Source organism: Pseudophryne corroboree, chromosome 2, assembly GCF_028390025.1.
Source record: "Pseudophryne corroboree isolate aPseCor3 chromosome 2, aPseCor3.hap2, whole genome shotgun sequence".
NCBI lineage: Eukaryota > Metazoa > Chordata > Amphibia > Anura > Myobatrachidae > Pseudophryne > Pseudophryne corroboree.
Window position 1 is genome coordinate 66,517,032 of NC_086445.1, and position 23,824 is coordinate 66,540,855.

The 23,824-nt window shown below is 47.9% G+C and overlaps 1 protein-coding gene and 1 long non-coding RNA gene across 2 annotated transcripts in view; both read left to right on the forward strand.

The window, feature by feature from the left end:
* Positions 1–20,340, forward strand: part of GRM5 (glutamate metabotropic receptor 5) — a 634,815-nt gene extending 614,475 nt beyond the window's left edge. Inside the window, exon 9 of the mRNA XM_063951400.1 lies at positions 20,180–20,340. Within this exon, the coding sequence (XP_063807470.1) occupies positions 20,180–20,234 (55 nt within the window). The 3' untranslated portion in view covers positions 20,235–20,340. The remainder of the gene's footprint in view (positions 1–20,179) is intronic.
* A 102-nt stretch (positions 20,341–20,442) lies between these two features.
* Positions 20,443–22,713, forward strand: LOC135050500 (uncharacterized). The gene is made up of 2 exons (XR_010241635.1): positions 20,443–21,069; positions 22,522–22,713. It is a non-coding gene; the product is annotated as an uncharacterized LOC135050500 (long non-coding RNA).
* Positions 22,714–23,824: the final 1,111 nt, after the last annotated feature.

The following is a 23,824-nucleotide window of genomic DNA, read 5'->3' on the forward strand; positions in this document are numbered from 1 at the left end:
ACAGGGGTGACGGGGCCAGGACAGGGGTGACCGGGCCAGGACTGAAATGACAGGGACAGGATAGGGGTGACAGGGCCAGGGTAGGGGCGGCAGGACCAGGACAGGGGTGACAGGGCCAGCATAAGGGTGAAAGGGCCAGGATAAGGGTGACAGGGCAAGGCCAGGGGTGACAGACAGATGTGTCTTACCGGAGTCACTGCTGCTGGCTGCTGCTGTTCCACTCCAACCTGTTGGGATCTGCTGCTGATGGAGACTTGGCGTGGCTGACTCTCTCAGGCTGGAGTCCTGCTTCTTCTGCCCGTCAGCATCCCTCCCACCTCTCAGTCACACACCGCAGACCTCGCGCAGCTGCCAGGCACTGTGGTAAGGGGAGACTGGGAGTGACTGGTTAGCCCCCAGGAGATGCTACTACTGGAGGGAGGAGGGGGTCATAGCATGCACACGGCGCGGACCTCGCGGCTGCCGGGCACTGTGGTAAGGGGAGACTGGGAATGACTAGTTAGCTCCCAGGAGACGCTGCGGCTGGAGGGAGGAGGGGGTCGGAGCCTGCAAGCAGCTCGGACTTCTGCAACGCTACCCGCTGGCTAAAGTGTGTGAAGGAGGTGGGCGCACCTCACTGCGTGCGGCAGCGCTGCAGCTAGCGGTGGGGTTTCCGGGGCTGGAGATAACAGAGGCAGTACGGAACCTGCACAGCGGCAGGTGCCCCACAAAACTGCAGCTAAGAAGCATGGAGTGTGCCAGAAAGTGACGCTCCTCCGCGCCAGAGAGACTCTGCTGAGTATGCTGATGTGGGGGGTCAAGCACACAGTGAGGCGGTGCCCGTCTGTCTGTACGGCGGTATCCGTTCACGGTATCCGGACTCCAGGTCGACAGCACAAAGGTCGACACACCTTAGGTCGGCGCCAATTGGTCGACACACCTTAGGTCGACATGGACAAATGGTCGACAGGAACAAGGTCGACGTGGAAAAAGGTCGACATGAGTTTTTCACGATTTTTTTCTTTTTTTGAACCTTTTCATACTTAACGATCCACGTGGACTACGATTGGAACGGTAAAGTGTGCCGAGCGAAGCGGTAGCGGAGCGAAGGCACCATGCCCGAAGCATGGCGAGCGAAGCGAGCCATGCGAGGGGACGCGGTGCACTAATTGGGGTTCCCGGTCACTCTACGAAGAAAACGACACCAAAAAAACATAAAAAACTCATGTCGACCTTTTTCCAAGTCGACCTTGTTCCTGTCGACCTTTTGTCCATGTCGACCTTTTGTCCATGTCGGCCTAAGGTGTGTCGACCAATTGGCGTCGACCTTAGGTGTGTCGACCTTTGTGCTGTCGACCCTCAGTCCCAGACCCCCGTTCACATGGTCGACCATGTTATGGTCGACAGTCATTAGGTCGACCACTATTGGTCGACATTGAAATGGTCGACATGGACACATGGTCGACACATGAAAATGGTCGACACATGAAAAGGTCGACATGAGTTTTTTAACTTTTTTTCTTTTGGGGAACTTTTCCATACTTTACGATCCACATGGACTACGATTGGAACGGTAAAGTGTGCCGAGCGAAGCGGTAGTGGAGCAAAGGCACCATGCCCGAAGCATGGCGAGCGAAGCGAGCCATGCGAGGGGACGCAGTGCACTAATTGGGGTTCCCAGTCACTTTACGCAAAAAACGACACCAAAAAAAGTTAAAAAACTCATGTCGACCTTTTCATATGTCGACCTTTCATGTGTCGACCATTTTCATGTGTCGACCATGTGTCCATGTCGACCATGTCAATGTCCACCAATAGTGGTTGACCTAATGACTGTCGACCATAACATGGTCGACCATTCATACCGGAACCCTGTACGGCATACCCCCTCACACACCCCCATACCTCCCAACTGTCCCGGGGTTCCGGCAGCAGAGCCGGATTAAGGGGGGGCAGGGGGTACGTACCATGGGCTCCACAGTTTTAGGGGGCCCCCCGGCTGGAGTAGCTCTGTCCCAGCTCAGAAGCTCCCCCGTCCTGCCAGCAACAGCGGCAGCATTGAGCTACAGTCAGCACACGCTGCTGCGTGTTGGCAGGTCTGTGGTCTTGCAGGGAGGCAGCAGTCTCCCTGCTTTCTTCTGCCTGTGCGGGTGTGTAGGGGGGAGCGACCACCTCCTCTGGATTTAGCCCTAGCTGAGGGGCCAAAATTCCATATAAAAAAAAATCCCGGAATTTGCATAAGGGGGCGTGGCCACACGGGCGCGATTAGGCCATTCCCCCAACCCCACAGCAGGCACAGCAATGAGATAGGGCTCCCCTGTCTCAAGTGCCCTGGGCCCCCCGGACTCATAATCCGCCCCTGGAGGCATGCCAGCAGCTCACAGAGCGCTGGGCATGCCCCCTCACTGACAAAAATGGGGGCCCTCCCGTGAAGCCACGCCCCTTATGTTTGCCACGCCCCCTTTTCGCCATGCATGTGTCCCTCCTTCTGCCTGAAGAAAGCTGGGAGGTATGCACCCCTGTCTGTCTGAAGAAAGCTGGGAGATATGCACCCCTGCCTGTGCCATGCCCATACTATCTGCTTCTGCTCCTAGTCTCCTATAGATTTGCCCAGATCTGTGACTCATTTGACTAACTCCGCCCAGTGTTGTGACTCCGCCCAGCGTTAGCAAATGAGTCACAAAGTCACAGATCTGGGCTATTATATAGAAGATTAACAAATGTGACTAGATACAATATCCTCTTTATTACATTTTGTCTCACTGTGTTCAGATTATGTTTCATTTCCCAGCTTTGGTTTATTTGTTTTTTTATGATGATGACATTTTAATTTATTGTCATTTTTTTTTTTTTACAAATCAATATACTGTTATGGTAATAAACAAAGGAGGCAGAACATCCTGAAAAGAACAGTAACAGTATGTACTGTAAATTCATTTTAAGTGAAGATCCTAAATAAAATGGGTAACAACTTTAAAGCCGTACACCTGTGTACAATCATTGGGCCTTTCTTTAGATTCCTGACTTGTTCATGCAAAATTGCAAGAGTGTATTTGCACCTTCGATAATGTTTTATCAGATGCAGTGCTGAAAGTAGGGTGGTACGGGGTGGTGCGGAGTACCAGTAAAAAATATGTTGCTGAGTACCACCAGCCCACCACTGAGGCATAATTTATAAGGGACATTTTTGTGTGGGGGACATAAAATGGTGTCAGCGGCATAACTGTGTGTGGCATAATATGTAATAGGCATTACGGTGTGGTATAATATGTAAGGCATTACGGTGTGTGGCATAATGTGTATTGGGCATTACGGTGTTTGTGGCATAATGTGTAATGGGTGTTACTGTGTATGGCATAATGTGTAATAAGCATTACGGTGTGTGGCATGATGTGTAATAAGTATTATGGTGTGTGGTATAATGTGTAATAAGCATTATGGTGTGTGGCATAATGTGTGATAGGCATTACAGTGTTTGGCATAATGTGTAAAGGGCATTACTGTGTTTGGCATAATGTGTAATGGGCATTACGGTGTGTGGCATAATGTGGCCATGTCCCTATTGTCATGTAGCCACTCCCATAGTTTCGTGTGACCACGCCCCCTCATGGCACATGACCACGCCCATTTATACTATCAGTACCACTAAGAAAAAAATTCTACTTGCACCACTGATCAGATGAAAACAGGTCACATAGAACGATTGCATCTGATGTACAGTTTCATTTTCATTAGCTTCGATGGTGCAATGTCAGACAACCCAATATCCTTTCATACCATTGTAAGGTTTTCCATCATAAATATTGGAGGTTATTTAGATCCAGTAGCAACTGCTACAGGATGCGCATAATGCGAACTGCGTGTGTGTTAATGGGTCCTGCGATGAAGGTAACGGGATGGCAGTGGACTGTCAGTGATTGACAGGCTGCTGCTGTCTGGGAGGCGGCAACGGCCTCCATTTGTCAAAACGGAGGTGTGTCACCACCATTTAGGGGGAGAGAGGAGGCCAAGGGATCTCCGTCATAGGATGGAGATTTCCTGGCCTCTGCGGCAGGAGGCTTCCGCGGCACCAAGCCACCTGATAGTGACTGAGAAATCCAATGCGGCGTCCTACGACAGAGCTCAGATCACTACTGCAGCAGGAGGCGTCTGCTGGTAATAGACTCCACCTGCTGCATCACCGTACAGCGCTATCACTGCTGCTTCCCAGGAAGTGATAGCAACTCCAGCCACACGTAAATCAGGCATATTGTTGGTTAATTTATGTAATTAGAGCATTTGAATTAAATCGTGTGCAGGATATGCCAAGCCTTTTCTTTGTGGGAGATGTACTAAGCCGTGGAGAGAGATAAAGTACCAGCCAATCAGCTCCTAACTGCCATGTAACAGGCCGTGTTTGAAAAATGACAGCTAGGAGTTGATTGGTTGCCACTTTATCTCTCTTCACCTTATCACTATCCAAGACAAGATGTACTAAACATCTGCCCCAAAAAGTGAAGTGCGTATGCACTATCGGCTGTGCTGCCTGTCCTGCAGCAGCACCGCCATTGTGGGTGTGCATAATTAAATCTGTCATGTGGCTTTCTACAAATTCTCGTTAACATCAGCCAATCTTTGGTCCAGCGAGTACACTTCTTGCTTCTGTAACTGCTTGCAGTGCTGTCGTCATAGCAGCAATACAACAGGCACGACTTTATTCAGGCTCAAACTCATGATGGGGGAGTGAAAAGAACGTACTCTACACTGATCACTACTGTAGAAAAGGGCTATGCAGTGTCGGACTGAGGCATGAAGGGTCCACCGGGGAGATGCAGTTATAGGGGCCCATACTTAGGGGTGTGGCCAGCCTACAAAGGGGGTGTGGCCAGCCTTCACAGAGGCTTGAAATACACAATAGTTTAGTGCAGTGTAATGCAACATATCTACCATGTGTAATACAAGTGCACAGTCTGGAACCTGATCCCTAGAGGAAGGAGTGGGCCCTCAGGTGGTGGGGCCTACCGGTGGTTTCCTTGGTACCCCTGTGGACCAGTTCAACCCTGGGGCTATGCAATGCTTCCAGTTCTCTTACTGTATGTTTCTGTATATATTCTGGTAATCACGCCCATTTACAGCACCTTTATGCTAATTCTGTATAGAGTCAGTATGGCCGTTGCTCTGTGGTCGGGGACTTCTGAACGTACTGTAAGTAAACTCAAAAGTAAAATGGGGTTAAAAGTGAAACGGTACAGGTGTGTACCCAGCTTAAGACGATGATTATGTAAAGCCCAAAAATGTTAAATCTTTGACAACCTAAAAATATTATAATACAGAACAGGGAATGGGACAGGCAGGAATATTAGTAAGGGAAAGAGTTAAAAAAAAGCAGGCAGGAGAAAAAGTGGATTATGTATGATTGCAAAGTCTTTACCTAACTACAAGACTGTATGGATGTGCAGATATGTACAAAATGTACAGATATGGGGGCATATTTATCACTGACCTGGTTTGGGAGTGTTGTGGACTCGGGGTTTCTTCCGATGACCGGGAAGAGGAACCGCAACTGGTCCGCAGCAGAGATGGCCGAATGTAGGTTTTCCTCATGCAGGATTTGGATGACAGGCAGGAGGCACGCGTGGATGCGGAAGGTCTCCTGAAAGACAAGACTTGAAAAGGCGCTGATGAATTTGGTGAAGAATACCGTGAGCTCACCGAGAGCGATACTGAGGAGCTGGGAGGCACTGAGGTGCTTGGAGGCACTGAGGTGCTCTGAGACACTGAGGTGCTTGGAGGCACTGAGGTGCGTGGAGACGCTGAGGTGCTTGGAGGCACGGAGGTGCGTGGAGATGCTGAGGTACTTGGAGGCACTGAGGTGCGTGGAGACGCTGAGGTACTTGGAGGCACTGAGGTGCGTGGAGACGCTGAGGTGCTTGGAGGCACTGAGGTGCGTGGAGACGCTGAGGTGCTTGGAGGCACGGAGGTGCGTGGAGATGCTGAGGTGCTTGGAGGCACTGAGGTGCGTGGAGACGCTGAGGTGCTTGGAGGCACGGAGGTGCGTGGAGACGCTGAGGTGCTTGGAGGCACTGAGGTGCGTGGAGACGCTGAGGTGCTTGGAGGCACTGAGGTGCATGGAGATGCTGAGGTGCTTGGAGGCACGGAGGTGCGACAGCAATACAGGAGCACTGGAGATCACAACTTCTAAGTAGAAAAGATGATACTCAGGCGCCGAAGCTCAGCCCGGCGTCTGAATTTGAACTTCCCGCCAAAACCTGATTGGTGGGAAGTGTTGATGACGTCACCCGCACCTTCAGTGGACGCCGGGCGTACCCGCGACGTCCACACTCACGATCGCGGGACGGAGCGCCGGGAGCCGGAGACCGCCAGCGAGGACGGCCGCACGGAGACCCAGTGTGCCCGGAGGGGTAAGTACGGCGGCCGCGGCGGCATGATAGTACCCCCTCCTCTAGGAGTGGCCCCTGGACACTTCCCTAGCTTTGTAGGGTGTCTAGAATGGAAAATCCGGATTAGTCGAGGAGCTGAGACCTCAGAAGCTTTTATCCAACTTCTCTCCTCAGGACCATAACCTTTCCACTCTACCAGATATTGCAGGTTCTTATGATGATAACGAGAGTCCAGAATAGTTTTGATCTCGAAGTCTGTACCGGTTTCAGTTTCTACTGAGGTGGGGCTAGAAGACTTTGAATGAAAACGATTAAGGACGAGAGGATGAAGAAGAGAAACATGGAAGGCATTTGGTATGCGTAGATGAGAAGGTAAACCCAACTTGCAGACCACAGGATTCAGAACTTGTAGCACAGGATAAGGACAGATGAACCTTGGAGCAAACTTCATAGTGGGTACCTTTAACCGGAGATTACGTGTGGATAGCCATACCCTATCACCAACCTTGTATTGAGGAGCGGCTCGCCGTTTCTTGTCCGCGAAGTACTTGTATCGGACAGAAACCTTTTTAAGACTAGCATGAACCTTACTCCAAATTTGTCTAAAGTGTGATAAAGTGGAAGTCACAGCTGGAACCTCTTCTGTCGGAAGGATTGGCAATTCCGGAACTCGTGGGTGGAACCCATAGTTGATGAAGAACGGAGATTTGCCAGTGGAAGAATGAAATGAATGGTTATGGGCAAACTCCGCCCAAGGTAACAACTCCACCCAGTTGTCCTGTGAAGGGGAGAGATAAAGGCGGAGGAAAGTCTCCAAATCTTGGTTGACTCGTTCTGTTTGACCATTCGTTTGGGGATGATAGGCAGACGAAAATTTAAGTTTAATTTGTAAGGCTGAGCAGAGGGCTCTCCAGAACCTTGCAGTAAACTGTACCCCTGGATCAGAGACTATTTCTTGAGGTAAACAGTGCAACCGAAAGTGTTCCTGGATGAATAATAGAGGCAATTTGGAAGCTGTCGGCAGACCCCTGTCAATGGAATGAAGTGCGCCATCTTAGAAAAACGGTCGACAATCACCCAGACGGTATTGTAACCTTTGGAACAGGGCAACTCGGTAATGAAGTCCATGGAAATATGAGTCCAGGGTTTCAAAGGAATGGACAGAGGACGAAGCAACCCGGCAGGAGGCAGACGAGGAGATTTATGCTGCGTACACTGTGGGCAAGAGTTAACGTAATCCTGTACATCCTTGTACTCTTGATACGCCTCCGGAATAAGCTCTTCATCCGACTTAGAAGAGACACGGAGCGGACAGACAGGAGTGAGACAGTTAGAGTGACAAAAAGAACTTCAAGACAGAATTTGTGAAGACTTCCAGTCGACGTGGGGATTATGGGTTTTGAGCCAAGGCAACCCGAGGACAAGGTCGTGAGGCATCTCCGGAATCACTAGGAGTTCTAGATGTTCTTGATGTAGCGCTCCGACCTGCAGCCTAACGGGCTCAGTGCGATATGTAATGAGGCCATTGGATATTCTGGTTCCATTAATAGCAGTCAAAGAAATAGGCCGTTTGATAGACCGCAACTTTAAATCCAGACCTTGGGCACAGGAGAAAGAAACAAAATTCCCAGCAGCCCCAGAGTCCAATAGGGCATTAAAAGATTTGGCAACTGACTTGGAGGTCAAAGACACGGAAAGTAAGCAATCCAAAGTCGGAGAAGATTTGGACGTGACTCCCAACTTGACTCCTCCGGAACAAGCTAGGCCTGCCCGTTTCCCGGACGGGATTTACAAAACTTGAGGAAATGATCTGCGGCTCCACAGTAAAGGCAAAGTTTACCTTCACGACGACGCTGTCGTTCCTCCGGAGACAGTCGGGACCGGTTAATTTGCATGGGTTCGTCCGAACTGGGCACAGCCACCGGCCTAGGAGGAGGAAGCCGGAACCTGGAACAATCTGAACGACTACGTTCTCCTCCACGCTCCTGCATCCGAAGATACACCTTGACGCAGAGGGAGATCAACTCTACTAATGGATCCGGCAGATCCCTAGTGACCAACTCATCTTTCAGCCGGTCAGAGAGACCGTTCCAGAAGGCAGCCCTCAGGGCATCATTATTCCAGTGAAGTTCAGAGGCAATGGTCTGGAAATGAACCACATACTGACCCACGGAGCGGGAGCCCTGATGGACACGGAGCAAGTCAGAAGAAGCAGTGGTCATCCTGCCGGGCTCGTCGAAGATTCTTCGAAAGGACATGATGAAGTTGGTGTAGTTGGAAACCACAGGATCAGATCATTCCCATAACGGAGACACCCAATCCAACGCTGACCCTTCGAGCAGGGAAATAATATACGCCACCTTAGACCGATCCGTCGGGAAATTATGAGAGAGAAGCTCGAAGTGCACCTCGCACTGGTTTAAAAAACCACGGCAATTCTTTGGATTCCCATTATAGCGGGAAGGAGTAGGAAGCTGAAGGCGTGACCTGGTACCGGCCGGAGGTTGGGTGTTACTGGAAACGGCAACTGGAGCAGTTACGGGAACTGAAACCGGAATTACGGAAGCTAAGGATGCTTGAATTTGATCCAATCGGCCGGACAATTCCTGGAGATATTGCATCACCTGGCCCTGTGTCGCCTCCTGAGTCTGAACTCGGGAAGCCAAACTTTGGATGGCGCTCGACTCTGTGTTCCGATCCCCCGGGTCCATGAGGCCTGAGTATACTATCACTGACATGGTTTGGGAGTGTTGTGGACTCGGGGTTTCTTCTAATGACCGGGAAGAGGAACCGCAACTGGGCCGCAGCAGAGATGGCCGAATGTAGGTTTTCCTCATGCAGGATTTGGATGACAGGCAGGAGGCACGTGTGGATGCGGAAGGTCTCCTGAAAGACAAGACTTGAAAAGGCGCTGATGAATTTTGTGAAGAATACCGTGAGCTCACCGAGAGCGATACTGAGGAGCTGGGAGGCACTGAGGTGCTTGGAGGCACTGAGGTGCTCTGAGACACTGAGGTGCTTGGAGGCACTGAGGTGCGTGGAGTCGCTGAGGTGCTTGGAGGCACGGAGGTGCGTGGAGACGCTGAGGTGCTTGGAGGCACTGAGGTGCGTGGAGACGCTGAGGTGCTTGGAGGCACGGAGGTGCGTGGAGACGCTGAGGTGCTTGGAGGCACTGAGGTGCGTGGAGACGCTGAGGTGCTTGGAGGCACGGAGGTGCGACAGCAATACAGGAGCACTGGAGATCACAACTTCTAAGTAGAAAAGATGATACTCAGGCGCCGGAGCTCAGCCCGGCGTCTGAATTTGAACTTCCCGCCAGTACCTGATTGGTGGGAAGTGTTGATGATGTCACCCGCACCTTCAGTGGACGCCGGGCGTACCCGCGACGTCCACACTCACGATCGCGGGACGGAGCGCCGGGAGCCAGAGACCGCCAGCGAGGACGGCCGCACGGAGACCCAGCGTGCCCGGAGCAGTAAGTACGGCGGCGGCATGACAATATTGCCCTTTGATCACATGTCACATTATAGCATTGCATTTCCTGTAGTCGTGCATTTTCTCCTGTACTCATTAATATTCACCTGTTATTATAATTAGACCCTCCTCTAATCATATTTCCCCTGTAATCAATCCCTTTAGCCATCAATACTGTACCTCTCTAGCGTTATCTCCCCATCACTCAATGATTGTCCCCTCTTATAGCCTCCTATACTGTAGCCATTGATCAACACCTGCAGCCATTTTATTGCTCCTGTACAATTTACCCCCATGTGATTTGTACCTAGCCCTCCGTATTATTTTACCCCCTGTATTCATCCCCATGAAATGATGCTTCACCACTGACATGTAGAACGAAGTGGAGTGTATGACATTCTGTTCAGAGAGGACTGATTGGTGCCCTATCGGTGGGAACAGAGCCGGATCATGGGGGGTGGGGGGCCTGGGGGTAAGTACTCCAGACACCCCCTTTGTAAAAAGGCCTCCCACCACAGATCGGATCCTTCTTATCGATCCGATCTGTTGGGCTGCGATCCTCGGTCCCCAATACACTGCCAAGCATCTGCGCTGCACGGCACATAGCAGACAGTACACGCAGGGCGTGTATGATGGCTTAGCTGACCAATAATGTGTTAAGCAGTAACACATTAGGTAGACTTACCCGCCATTGCTTGGGAGAACCATTTATTTAATTTGTCTCCAAACAAGGCATCACCGGTAAAGGGAAGATTTTCCACACCCTTTTTGGAATCAGCGTCAGCCGACCACTGATGTAACCAAAGAGCCCTGCGCGCCGAAACAGCCATAGCAGTAGTGCGGCCATCTTTACTGGAATTTACAATCTCTATACCCCACCACATGTTCACGCATTCATGCTAGAGTTAATTTTGTTGGGATCCAATTAACCTACCAGCATATTTTTGTATTGTGGGAGGAAACCGGGGTACACGGAGGAAACCCATGCACGTACGGGAAGAATATACAAACTCCACACAGTTAGAGTCATGGTTGGAATCGAACCCATGACCTCAGTACTGTGAGGCAGTAATGCCAACCATTACACCATCCGTTATAAAGCCTGCACGGGCAGGGACTCCCTTCTCAGGTATTGCCAACACCCCAGAGAGCTAGCCTGGGGCAGTTGGAGGTGTATCACAGCAAATACACCTTCCACCACACCACCCACTGAAAGGGGGATGTTACACATGTGCTGTGTCATTTTATATAGTAACTAGCTGAATATGCTACAGTATTTCAAGTATAATCTCAAAGAATTTAACTAAATCACAGAAGATCAGCAATTAGACTTACAACGGGACATGCTCCGCCCACCGATGCCAATCTTTGTCAGGCCGCACCTCCGGGCGAGCCTTTACCGGATTGATGCTGTCAAAAGGCTGGTGCTGAGGAGAATAATCCGCCTCCTTCTCTGCCCCGTCCCGCCTCTGATGCTGCCCTGCTCAGTGCTGTAAATGCTGGGAAGACAGGCCGAGCTCCGTTCGCTGTATTTTAAATACGTATGGTTTGCAGGGATAGGCTGACTCTATTCCACTGGGCCTTATGTCTCATTGCTTAGCTTCTCGCTCTCCTTAGGGCTCCTGCTTTGAGGTAAAAAGGTAAAGATTTTTGCACAACACTTAAGGTCACTGGGAGATCTTAACAACATACAGGGCGGGATGTACTAAGCGGAAAATGCGGTAAACTCCCTGTTTACCGCATTTTCCTGATGTACTAACCCCCGGCCGGCAGGACAGCGCCGCGGCGGGGTACGCCAGCTTTAGCTGGTGATAGTCCATAGAAGCTTATGGGCTTCTCTCCGCGGCGCTGTGTGAGGGATCCGATCGGATTCCTCCCAGCATGCCCTGCGGCCCCCCCCCCCCCGTCACCCCGCGCATGCGCAGACTGACTCCTGGGGCCGAATCCCGGAAGTCAGGCTGCCGCTGCGCATCGCGGAGGACAGCTCTTATCGGAAGAGCTGTCCTCCGCAATGCTGATCGCATATGTTAGTACATATGCGATCAGCATCGTGGCGCAGGGCGGCGATGTACATTAGTACATCCCGCCCACAGTGAGGATAGATCAAGGATAGTGTGTGGATATTTTTAGATAACCTTTTACATAGATTTAATGTGTTTTTAACGATGTGAGGAAATTTTACCCATCATGCACTCTAAAAGTTTAAATTTCCTGTATAGGGGTATAAGTATTTTCAAATTCACTGTCTGGGCATACACCTTGATAAAGACCCATATAGGTCGAAACAGCGTTGGTGCTACCAGACAGTGATTTCTCATTTTTTCATTGGGACAGCTGCCTTTTTCATCCCCAATATTCCAAAGGTATGCAGGACTTGTTAGCACGGGTGTAAGTCCGGAATTCACCTGTGTATGTCAAATCCATCTGACTTTTACTTTTCTACCATACCACATATTGGAATGTGGAGAACTGTCAGACTATTTTTATTGTGAACTGTTATGTGAAGAATAAATCATTTGGACTTATGAAGGTGTGGGTCAACATGATATAAAGAAACCAAGATACGTGGAATCAGTTCCATTAAGAAGTGAGTGGGGTACGTTCACTTGAACAAATTACCTTCAATATTGTTGCTGGTTGTGTTATGAAAGATACCTTTACATACATGGTTGTACAATCTTTTATGTGAGTTTCGGTACGTCTATTAACATTGTGAATTGGTGGCGAGTCACTGTCCTTATCTCCTATCAAGAATTCACAACACAATAGGGTTCCTTTTTCTGGACATTCACGGGACTTTTTATTTTTATTTTGTTTAAAACACAACCACCCATATTGTTGCATTTCTTCTTTTTTTGCATGTATAATTCGGGATCTGCGGTATGACCTAAGAAAAATAGTGATTTGGAAAGAACTTCAAAGAACACATGAGATGTATATTTATCTTTGAATCATTGTGGTACTTTTTTAATTGTGGTTCTTTTATGTGATAGTAGCGCCTTTGATCTATTGTCACTGTATGTTGTTAGAATCTTGTGTTGGATCTGTTTTTTGGGTAGATCATTAAAGGATTTAGATTGGGCTCAGAGGCGGAACTACCGCCAGTGCAACCAGTGCGTTGCACTGGGGCCCGCCTCTGTCCAGGGGCCCAAAGCATGTAATGAGTCAAACTGACTCATTACATGCCGCTGTGCGCTGCGGGCAACCGCTGCCCGCAGAGCACAGCCGCCCAGAGAGGAGAGGAGCAGCGGTACGGGGGAAGGAGGAGGAGGGAGGTGGAGGAGGGAGCCGCAGCAGCGCTTTGTTACTGGTTGAGGCGCTGCTGCTGCTGCCCCTCTGCTTCACTATAGGCTGTCTTCCGAGAACAGCCTATAGTGAAGCAGAGGGGCAGCAGCAGCAGCGCCTCCACCAATAACACAGCGCTGCTGCGGCTCCCTCCTCCTCCTTCTCTCCTGCCCGGGAATCGTGAGTGACCAGAAGCTGTACCGAGGAGCCTGAGCCAGCGGAGAGGGTAAGTATAATTCTTCTTTCTTTCTTTCTTTCTTTCTTTTTTTCTTTCTTTCTCTCTTTCTTTCTTTCTTTCTTTCTGTCTGTCGGTCTTTCTTGGGACTGTCTGCCGCAATGTGTAAAAAGGGGGACGCTGTCTGCGTAATGTGTAAAAAGGGGGACGCTGTCTGCCGTAATGTGTAAAAAGGGCACGCTGTATGCCGTAATGTGTAAAAAGGGCACGCTGTCTGCCGTTATGTGTAAAAAGTGTACGCTGTCTGCCGCTATGTGTAACAATGGCACGCTGTCTGCCGCTATGTGTAACAAGGGCACGCTGTCTGCCGTTATGTGTAAAAAAGGGGACGCTGTCTGTCGTTATGTGTAAAAAGTGCACGCTGTCTGCCGTAATGTGTAAAAAGGGGACGCTGTCTGCCGTAATGTGTAAAAAGGGGACGCTGTCTGCCGTAATGTGTAAAAAGGGGACGCTGTCTGCCGTAATGTGTAAAAAGAGGAATCTGTCCGCCGTAAGGTGTAAAAGGGTCTCTACCTGGTGTAGTGGTGCTACTGTGCGGCGTAATTTGAATAATGGAGACTACTGTGCACCGTTTTATGAATTGGTATTATTTTGTGGCCACACTCCTTCCCCACGAAGCCACGCCACTATGTATTTTTGCGCACGCCGTAGGCGCGCACTGCCCCTGTTTTGCATGCAGGGGTGGGGCTCCGATGCCGTTTCTTGCACACAGTGCTAAAATGTCTAGTTACGGCACTGTTGCTAGGTATCAATTTCTCTGGCCCTGAGTAGGTCCCCCTCACCAGATCCTCTCCAGGGGTGACGGGGTGGACTTGGATGGGATGGGGGGGGGGGGCAAAGCATTTTGTCGCACCTGGGCCCACTGCTCGCTAGTTCCGCCACTGATTTGGCTGATACTATAGTGTGCCAGAATACACACATCCATCCATCCATCACTGGGAGATCTGTCGGTACCCTTTACACAGCAGATAAGCAGTTGATGGCTATCAAGCTTTCCTTTAATGCATTTAAGAGTCAAAATATCTATCTCTCCTTTCCTCCTATTGCTCTCTGAGAGGTTCGGCAATGTTTAGTTCAAGTGACAGGTTACCCTCTGATAATTGAGATACTCTCCTCTCCTGACTGGAAATAGGTTGGTTAAGTACTTATATATGAAATCTAGAGAGCAGCAAAAGAGAGGGGGTCTCCCAACTGTCCCCTCCACTGCGGGACACTGCGACTTGCGGGTGGTCCAGCGGGACAGTCCATGAAAAATAGGGCTGTCCCGCCAAATTTGTGACAGTTGGGAGGTATGCCATGCCATCTATCAGGGACGGGACAGGGCTATATAACATCTCTGGCATATTATTATGTATGTGCACCACAGGCATGAAAAGGAGGTGTGGTCAAGGCTCACGGGGCATGTGTAACGGGTACCTGGTTTTGCAGCACACCATCGTGTCTCTGTATTATCCCGGGTGGCCGAGCAGAGTACCCGGAGGCTGGTCTCTCTTTGTGGCCAGACCGGCCCATCAGGCCATCTTCCCTTCTGGCACTTGCCAGAAGTGCCAGATGGGCAGTCCAGCCCTGCACTCCATGATGGCCTGAGCACATTGTGTGTACACCACGTGGGGAAGTACCTGCACCGCCTCCAGTAGCCCTGCATGCAGCTACAGAGATAATATGGTTCAATTTGATTTGAAAAGTCATAAAACCCTTATTTTTTATTGAAACTTTTATAGATGAATCTGCTGTTGTCTCTGGATAATTTCTATATAGATGTGTATTGAGATTAGTTATCTTTAAGAAAAAAGGGTTAAATATTATTACTGTCTTTTTTAGGATAGCACCAACAAATTCAGCAGCGCTGTACACTCAGTCCCTTTCCCAGTGAATTTTATAATCTAATTTTGCTATCACACAGGGCCAGTATAGACAAGAGCCTGGGACTATGATTTTGAATAGTTCAGACAATTGAATTAAATCAAAACATAAAAGAAAGTAACATTTATTTTATGTATTTATTGCATTTATCTCAGCTCAATCATATTCTACTTCTCATTTATTTAGCACCTTCTAGAAGATAATGCCTGGAATCTGATTGGTTGCTATGGGCAACATCCCATTTTAAATAGAACTGCCATCTTATTAAATGTACCCCCAGGATGTTAACGTGTGCTATTTACAGCACTCTGGCCCTCATTCCGAGTTGTTCGCAGCGGATCTTCGCATCGCAAACGGCAGGAAACCCACAAACTGCGCATGCGCAAAAGCAAAAATACGCATGCGCAAGCATAGCGATACGACACTTGTGCAGAATTACTACAAAGAAAACTGCTCGTACTACACAAACGAAAACGGGTAGTGACGGAGTCGTGGCAGAGGCACGGCTTCGCAATCCTACGACATGGGCGTGAAAGTGGGCGGCTAGTGTGGGAGTATGCATCCAGCAGTAGGCGTGTTTTTGGAAAAAATGCGTATCCTATGTTAAAAGTACATAACAAATTTTCGCTATCTTCACGCAGCAGAAGAGTTATAGGCCCTACACACTGGCTGATTTTTTGAAAGATATGAACGATCTCGTTCATAAATGAACGAGAACTCGTTCATATCTTTCAGTGTGGAGGCTACAGCGATGAACGATGCGCGGTCCCGCGCTCGTTCATCGCTGGTCCCCCGTCGGCTGTGCATGCAGGCCAATATGGACGATCTCGTCCATATTTGCCTGCAGTTCTATGGAGCCGCGTGACGGGGGGAGTGAAGAAACTTCACTCCCCCGTCACTGCCCCCCCGCCGCCAGGTCGATTCATCGGCCGTATCCGCCGTCGGGCAGCTCGGCGGCGGGTCGGCCAGTGTGTAGGGCCCCTGAGTCTGCAGCTACTCAGCACTTGCGAAGTACTGTTACAAGTGTGTGTGTGCTCTAATTAGCAATTAATTAGCAACTGAATTCACCTGTTGAGCATTTACTTGCAAAATACTGCTCTTACAAAATAATACAAGCAGCAATTATATGGCCACTTCATATTTGTATTGTTAGCACAAACAAATCTGACACACTCACAAATAATGCACTGTATTTTTTGAACCAATAAAAATTAACTGATGTTAAATGCATGTTTAAATTATTTGTTTTATAATCTCAAATGTGACTAAACTAACTAATAAACTACATCAGCTAAATCTTCTCAACATAGACATATTCCTTTGTACATACCAAATAACATGAGCACCATAATGCAGCCTACATTTAATGTGACTTATTTAAAAAAAAATATATATATATATTTAAAAAATATGTGTCCATATCTAATACTATGGCATGTTGCCCCTAGTAACCCAAGTTTTTTTTGGTTAATTTTTTTGTATATGTTAATTTAAGTGTTGTGCAAGGCATACAGATTTAAAATTACACTATGCAATGTTTGTCTTAATATTCTGATTGTTCCCTTGTTCCACAAATGTCAATATGCCATGTTCAAGTTTACAGGGCACAGTTTTCATGAGTGCATAACCTTTAATAAAACACACAAACAATTGTAAAGTTATTTTTTTTTACTTCAAATAAAGTTCAAAATCAACACAACATGGCTACAAATGAGCATCAGATACAGAGATGGACATAGCAGCAAGCAGATGGCATTGGGCAAATGCACATAGCAGAACCCAGTACTATGGTAACCCCTTATTCTACCAGAATTTGTTTTTTTCAATTAAGTAAGTGAACCCCCAGCCAGACTAAACTTTTAGGGGAACTGAGGTAGATTCCGGAACAAACACACAAACACAAACATACACAGCACGCTAGGAAGAGGAAGATGGCTCAGGTGTAGGCACAAATAACTCACAGGCTACAATTTAAAGAAAACATTTCACTTTGAGGCAGTTCTACATTCTGGCCACACAAGCCAAAATAAAAAAATACATCGAGGCAACATGTAAAACATGGGTGCTGCCCATCTGGAGAGACATCCCTTTCTCTTTTTTTTCCCCGCCTGATGATGTTCTTCTTGGCTTGGTCTGCGGAGCGACCTTCGAGGGCCCTGCCCAGTGGGATGTTCTTCCATTACAGGGGGAGGGGAGGGAGCCGATGTGGCTGGCTCTCTGCCACTGTGGGCAAGGGAGACAGCGATGTCCTGGAGCCCTTGCCGAATGGAATTGGCAAGTTCATGGAAGGAGGAGGCGAGTTGATCTTGTCCCTGCCTGATCTCTGCCAGACCTTGGCAGAGTTGAGCTACACCTTGCTCCACACTGGTTCTGTGCTCAGTGAGCCGGACAGGTATCTGGCTTACCTCCCGGAGCATCCTGTCCTGAAAAGCATTCAGGCTCTCACCATACCTGGCTATTTCAGTCAGGATTTCCGGGATAGCAGAGGGTTGGGTGGGGGGGCCAGTTGGAATCTGGATGGGTGGGATTTGTGGTCCCACACTGCCAGACACACTAGGTCCCTCCACCTCAGCCTCAGCCACATAACCCTCCTGTGACTCTACCTGCTCACCCCCCTGTGCTGTGTTATGTGCAAAGCAAATAGAAGAATGAGTGGAAAAAGAGTAGATAAAAACAATATGAGATTTTTGTTTAAATAAAAAAAAAATGTGTGTAAACTTACCTGGCAAGTCATGTGCATGGAGTATTTCAGGCAGGTCCATGTCCATATAAGACACCCCAACCCCCTCCTCGTAGCTCACACAGTCCAACGCTATCTCCTCCAGATCTGTGTATTCCACAGTGGCAGCTGGTCCTCCCCCTGTTGCCCTCGAGGCATTCCACTCCGCAGACCTCTTGCCCTTCAGGCGGGATTTGAAGTCGGCCCAACTACATATGTGGTGAAAAACAGGGGCAAGGTAGTGTTAAATTTTGGAAACCTGCTTTAATATATAGTACACATGCTATGCATTTGGTTGCTATAGGCAACATCACATCTAAGTTACTTTTTAATAATACTTGGCACAGAAAATGGACTGGCAATATACACTTACCGTCTTCGAACTTCCTGCGAGGTGCGGACTATTGAGCCGACTTCATTAATAGAATTAGTGATGTCCCTCCAAATTCTGTCTTTGGTTGCAGCACCCATGTTTTGGGGTTCTCGATGTATTATTTGCATGGCCTGTGTGACCAAAATCCGTAACTCCCTCTTAGTGAATGCGGGCTGTCTTTTTTTTTTTCTGGAAGTAGCCTGTGAGCTATCATCCTGACCTTCATCACCATCTTCCTCTTCACTAGCTGCTTGTGTAGTTTGTGTTTGAGCTGCTAGTCCAGAATCACCCTCAGTTTCCCCACTAGCTATGTCTGGCAGGGGATTCACTCCTAACTCCTGGGTAGCAGAAGGAGTTTGTATAGTACTGGGTCCTGGTATTTCTGAGTCTGCATTTGCAAAATCAAGCATCTGCCTCCGCAGTGCTAATCTTCTCTGTGTTAGTGCTGCCATCTGCTTCTGCACCTCGTCCATCTCTGCTGCCGTCTGCTCACGAGTAGCCATGTTGCTGGTAGCATGTGTGTATGCACGAGTGTTCACCTATTTATAGCTGCTTGCGTTTTCCGGTGCGGAATTCCGCGCAGGTGTATATTATGCTAATTGGTCCAGTAATTGCTGCACTGGCTATATGAACGCCTTGCATGCAGCCTGTGTGTGGGTGTATGCGGAAAATTACTAAAGCACGGTGGACATTTCTGAGTGAGCACATTTGAGTGAGTTTTGAGAGTATTTTATTTTGTTTCAGTACATTTTTTATGGCAATATTCTCCTTTTCATGTATGTTGTGTAAGATTGTTGTATCCAATAGTTTTTAATAGTTTATAAAGTATTTATTTTATATATGTGTGAAGACTAATATGTTTATGATGTGAAGTCATATTTTAATAATATGTGTGTGTGTTTGTGTGTGTGTGTGTGTGTGTGTGTGTGTGTGTGTGTGTGTGTCCGCATGTGCGAATCTCCGCCCATGAGAACTATACCAACTGTCCTGCACATCAATGTACACATATCAATAAAGTTGATTACAGATGACACCATACATTTCCAACCAATCACATGCAACCACAAACTATAAATATAAGCCCATATATGGAAAACACCATTGCCATGATGCGCGCAGCAGCATTCACACGCCGCGAGCTGCGCGTACTAGTGGCAGTGATGGACCGCCGCGTAGTCCGCGCAGGGCCCTTTGTCCCAAATAGGGTGAAGCGCGAGGCCTACGCGGAGGTCCGGCGCTTATTGCGGACCCGCGTCCGCAGCCGGAGGACCGTTATACAGTTGGAGAGGCGCTGGAGCGACCTCCGCAGGCATACGCCGGACCTGTTGGCGGAGCTCCGCCAACAAATCCGTACCCTACGTAGGCGCAGTAAGTAAAATATTACAGTGCATAACAGATTTTTAGCCAATACTTTACATACTTTCACTAAGTGAGAGTGTGTAAATTAGCACACTTACAATAAACTTGTAGAATAAACATGAGTGTGTGTGTGGGTAGGGCAAGCAGTACTGACTGTGTAGCAAGGTGCTTCTGAAAAAGTGCATGTTGTTGTACAGAGTTGCTACACAGGCTGTCAACTGAACCCAATAACTTGCTCAGTGTGGTAATTTTAATAAGGTGTGTTTTTTTTAGAACTGGAGATGTTGCCTATAACAACCAATCAGATTCAATCTATTATATTCTAGAAGCAGCTTAATAAATGTTACATATAATCTGTTTGGTTGCTATGGGCAACCTCACCAGTTTCAAAATAAGAAAAACCTATTAATGTTACCCCTGTGTCTTTAACATGGGACAGAACAGAGTAATAGAAAAATGCTGTTGTTAAAAATTTTCATGCTACAAACAAAATATTACATATGTCATTCTAGGCCGAGCACAACGGCAAGCTGCTGCTGCTGGGAGCCCCGACCAGTCCACTTCTGAGCCCCCCCCTCCCCTTCTCACACCCATTCCCCCTCTCCTTCCCAGTCCCCTTCTCAGCCCCCCTCCCCTTCTCACACCCATTCCCCCACTCCTTCCCAGTCCGCTTCTCAGCCCCCCTCCCCTTCTGTCACCCATTCCCCCTCTCCTTCCCAGCCCCCTTCTCAGCCCCCCTCCACTTCTCACACCCATTCCACCTCTCCTTCCCAGTCCCCTTCTCAGCCCCCCTCCCCTTCTGTCACCCATTCCCCCTCTCCTTCCCAGTCCCCTTCTCAGCCCCCCTCCCCTTCTCACACCCATTCCCCCTCTCCTTCCCAGTCCCCTTCTCAGCCCCCCTCCCCTTCTGTCACCCATTCCCCCTCTCCTTCCCAGTCCCCTTCTCAGCCCCCCTCCCCTTCTGTCACCCAATCCCCCTCTCCTTCCCAGTCCCCTTCTCAGCCCCCCTCCACCTCTCTTTACCAATACCCCTCTCTGTCCCCCTCCACCTCTGTAGGACAAAGCACCACTCCGCCCACCTCACCCTCTCTTTCCCATTCCCCCTCTCTGGCCCCCTCCCCCTATGTGACCCAACCCACCTCTCCGCCACCCTCCCCCACTCAATCTGACCCACCCTCTGTACCAAGCTCCCCCTTCCAGCCTCCTTCCACCATCCAGCCTCCTTCCCACATCCAGCCTCCTTCCCCCATCCAGCCTCCTTCCCCCATCCAGCCTCCTACCCCCATCCAGCCTCCTTCCCCCATCCAGCCGCCATCCCCCATCCAGCCGCCATCCCCTCCTTCGGAATGGGCAGCAGAGGCCCCGGAGGCACTTCTGGGAGGTGATCAAGTGGCACAGGACAGTAAGTTGACACTCATTGACATTTAATTTTTAACCAAATTTAACTACACATTCTAATAAATGCAGTGTTGTACTGGGTAAAATTTTTTGCCAAGGTAAAATGTTTGTCTTCTTCATCATGGTATGGATGTTGCATTTACATTTGTGTGAGGAACATTAGATGTACAGTGTCTACGTCTGCAATGTTGAGGATGCCCACTCTAGGTCGACACTCATTTTGTCGACAGGGTTGCCCAGGACAACAGGGTTTGTATGTGCAACATTATCTGCTAAACAGTTAGACGTGAGTGGAGTGTAGTATGTTGTTGGACTTTTACACTTGTGGTTGGGTATTCCAATATTTGCACATTGAATTCGCATGCTTCACTTTGTTAGGCTGGCTAAGGACACAGTGATTTTTGTTGTGAAATTTACACTCAAAAATAAATAACATTTAATTTAAAAACATGTTGGACCTTGGGGGTAATTCCAAGTTGATCGCAGCAGGATTTTTGATAGCAATTGGGCAAAACCATGTGCACTGCAGGGGAGGCAGATATAACATGTGCAGAAAGAGTTAGATTTGGGTGGGTTATTTTATTTCTGTGCAGGGTAAATACTGGCTGCTTTATTTTTACACTGCATATTAGATTGCAGATTGAACTCACCACACCCAAATCTAACTCTCTCTGCACATGTTATATCTGCCTCCCCTGCAGTGCACATGGTTTTGCCCAATTGCTAACAAAAATCCTGCTGCGATCAACTTGGAATTACCCCCCTTATGTAGTAAGTAAGGCAGGCTTCAGGGAGTGTGGGTATGTTACGATATGTTGTCCTTCTGAAGATGTTGATATGCAGTGTGATGATGCAGGGCCAATCCCAAAAAAGATAAGTCGGCTTCACTCCAGATGTGAATGAATGCCAACATGGTGTTACATTTACTAAGATGGTAGTTCTCTTTAAGATGGGATGTTGCCCATAGCAACCAATAAGATTATACTTGTAATTTTTGTGGCCCCTTCTACAAGATAATATGTTGAATTTGATTGGTTGCTATGGTCAACGTCCCATCTTAAATAGAACTCCCGTATTAGTAAATTTAACCCATGGTGTGGTACACTTTATTAAAAAAATAATAGTTAAAAACAAACATTGCTGAGCAGGCTTGTGTGTTGTTCTGCTACTGATTTATCCTTAAAACAGCCATGATGTAGTCACTTTGCCATTAAAGTAGGCCTGTCCAAACTGCGGACCTCCAGCTGTTGAAAAACTACACATCCCAGCATGCCCTGACACAGCTTTTGCATTCTCTGACCCCAAAACTGTGTCAAGGCATGCTGGTATATGTAGTTTCACAACAGCTGGAGGGCCGCAGTTTGGACATGCCTGCATTAAAGTGTGCTTTGTGCCTTGCTTGTATAATAGGTAATGTGAGTAAGTTAGTAATGTTTATGTTGCCTCTTAATTTCAGATGTTGCAGTTGGAGATCCCACAACTTTTGTGGGCATTCTGGACACCATGCGCCAACACCTGCATGGCTTACTGAGGAGTATTGACCAGCTCCAAAAATTTGCCTGATTTTTTTTAAAAAACATTTTATTTTTCTGTTTAAAAAATAAAATAAAATATTGACAAACAATAAAACCAAGATATTTCAAGTTAAGCGGGTGTTGTGTTTATTAATGCAATAAAGGATCAGCAGATTGGCTAGCAGAAATTGATTACCTTAAACATTTCACACATCTAAAGTAAGATTTAAAAAGAATACAAAAATACAGTGAGGAGGTTATTGTCTAAATAAACATGTAAACACCTTCATTCACAAACAACACCTCTACACCAAAAAACAAAAAAACAAAAAAAAATCAGGCACATTTAAAACATCTATATTTATAATTTAAACATTTAAATGTTGATGGCCAATTATGCCAACAAAGTGTTCTTCAGGTATTTTTTGAAGACTTAATTGGTCATGAACATTATCATTCATTACACTAATTGGATTCGAAATTGAGGAGGGCTTGTGGACTTTAAACTGAAAGGTGTAATTTCACTTAATAGAAAAAAAACCCATTGTTGTGCGTTTTTCCGCAAAAGTGTGCACTTTTAAGAAGAATGTGTAAATCTACTAAAACTTAGTATTTTTACGCCCACATTGTGTAATACTGCGAACGAATTGGCAAAAATACGTTGAAGGCGGATATTCGCAATTTTGCAACATGTTCGCAATTTTGCTCATACCTTGTGCGAACGAAAAAAATAGCGAACAACTCGGAATGAGGGCCTCTGTTGGCAGTACATATCTGAATATGATGAATTACTATCATGTCTACCGTTGCACTACCAGCACGCATATAATGCCTTCACACTTGCCGACATTCCGACTTCCAGATCTACAGCACATACTGCTTGCCAACATTCTGCAATACTGCAATACTTACCCTGTGCCAACTCTTCTCCTATCCAGATATGCTGCATCTCCGTTGCTGCAGTGGGAGCCTTCGGGAAGGGGGGGGGGGGGACGGGAGGCGGAACGTGCATGACAAAGTAAGGACAGCTCATTATTGGTTATTATAAAGACTGTTAAAGGGGCCTGGGTAACCTCAGCCTGCCCGCTAGTGTGCCCTTTGCTCTTTCCCACTCACCCCTCTCCTGCCCCATTCCCACTTCCATTATGTCAAATTGTAAGATAATTCATATAATTGTAAAAAGGCCGAACAAAGATTATGACTAGGAATCTTTTTCTGAAGAAAGCGCATTTAAAGGCGCATCGG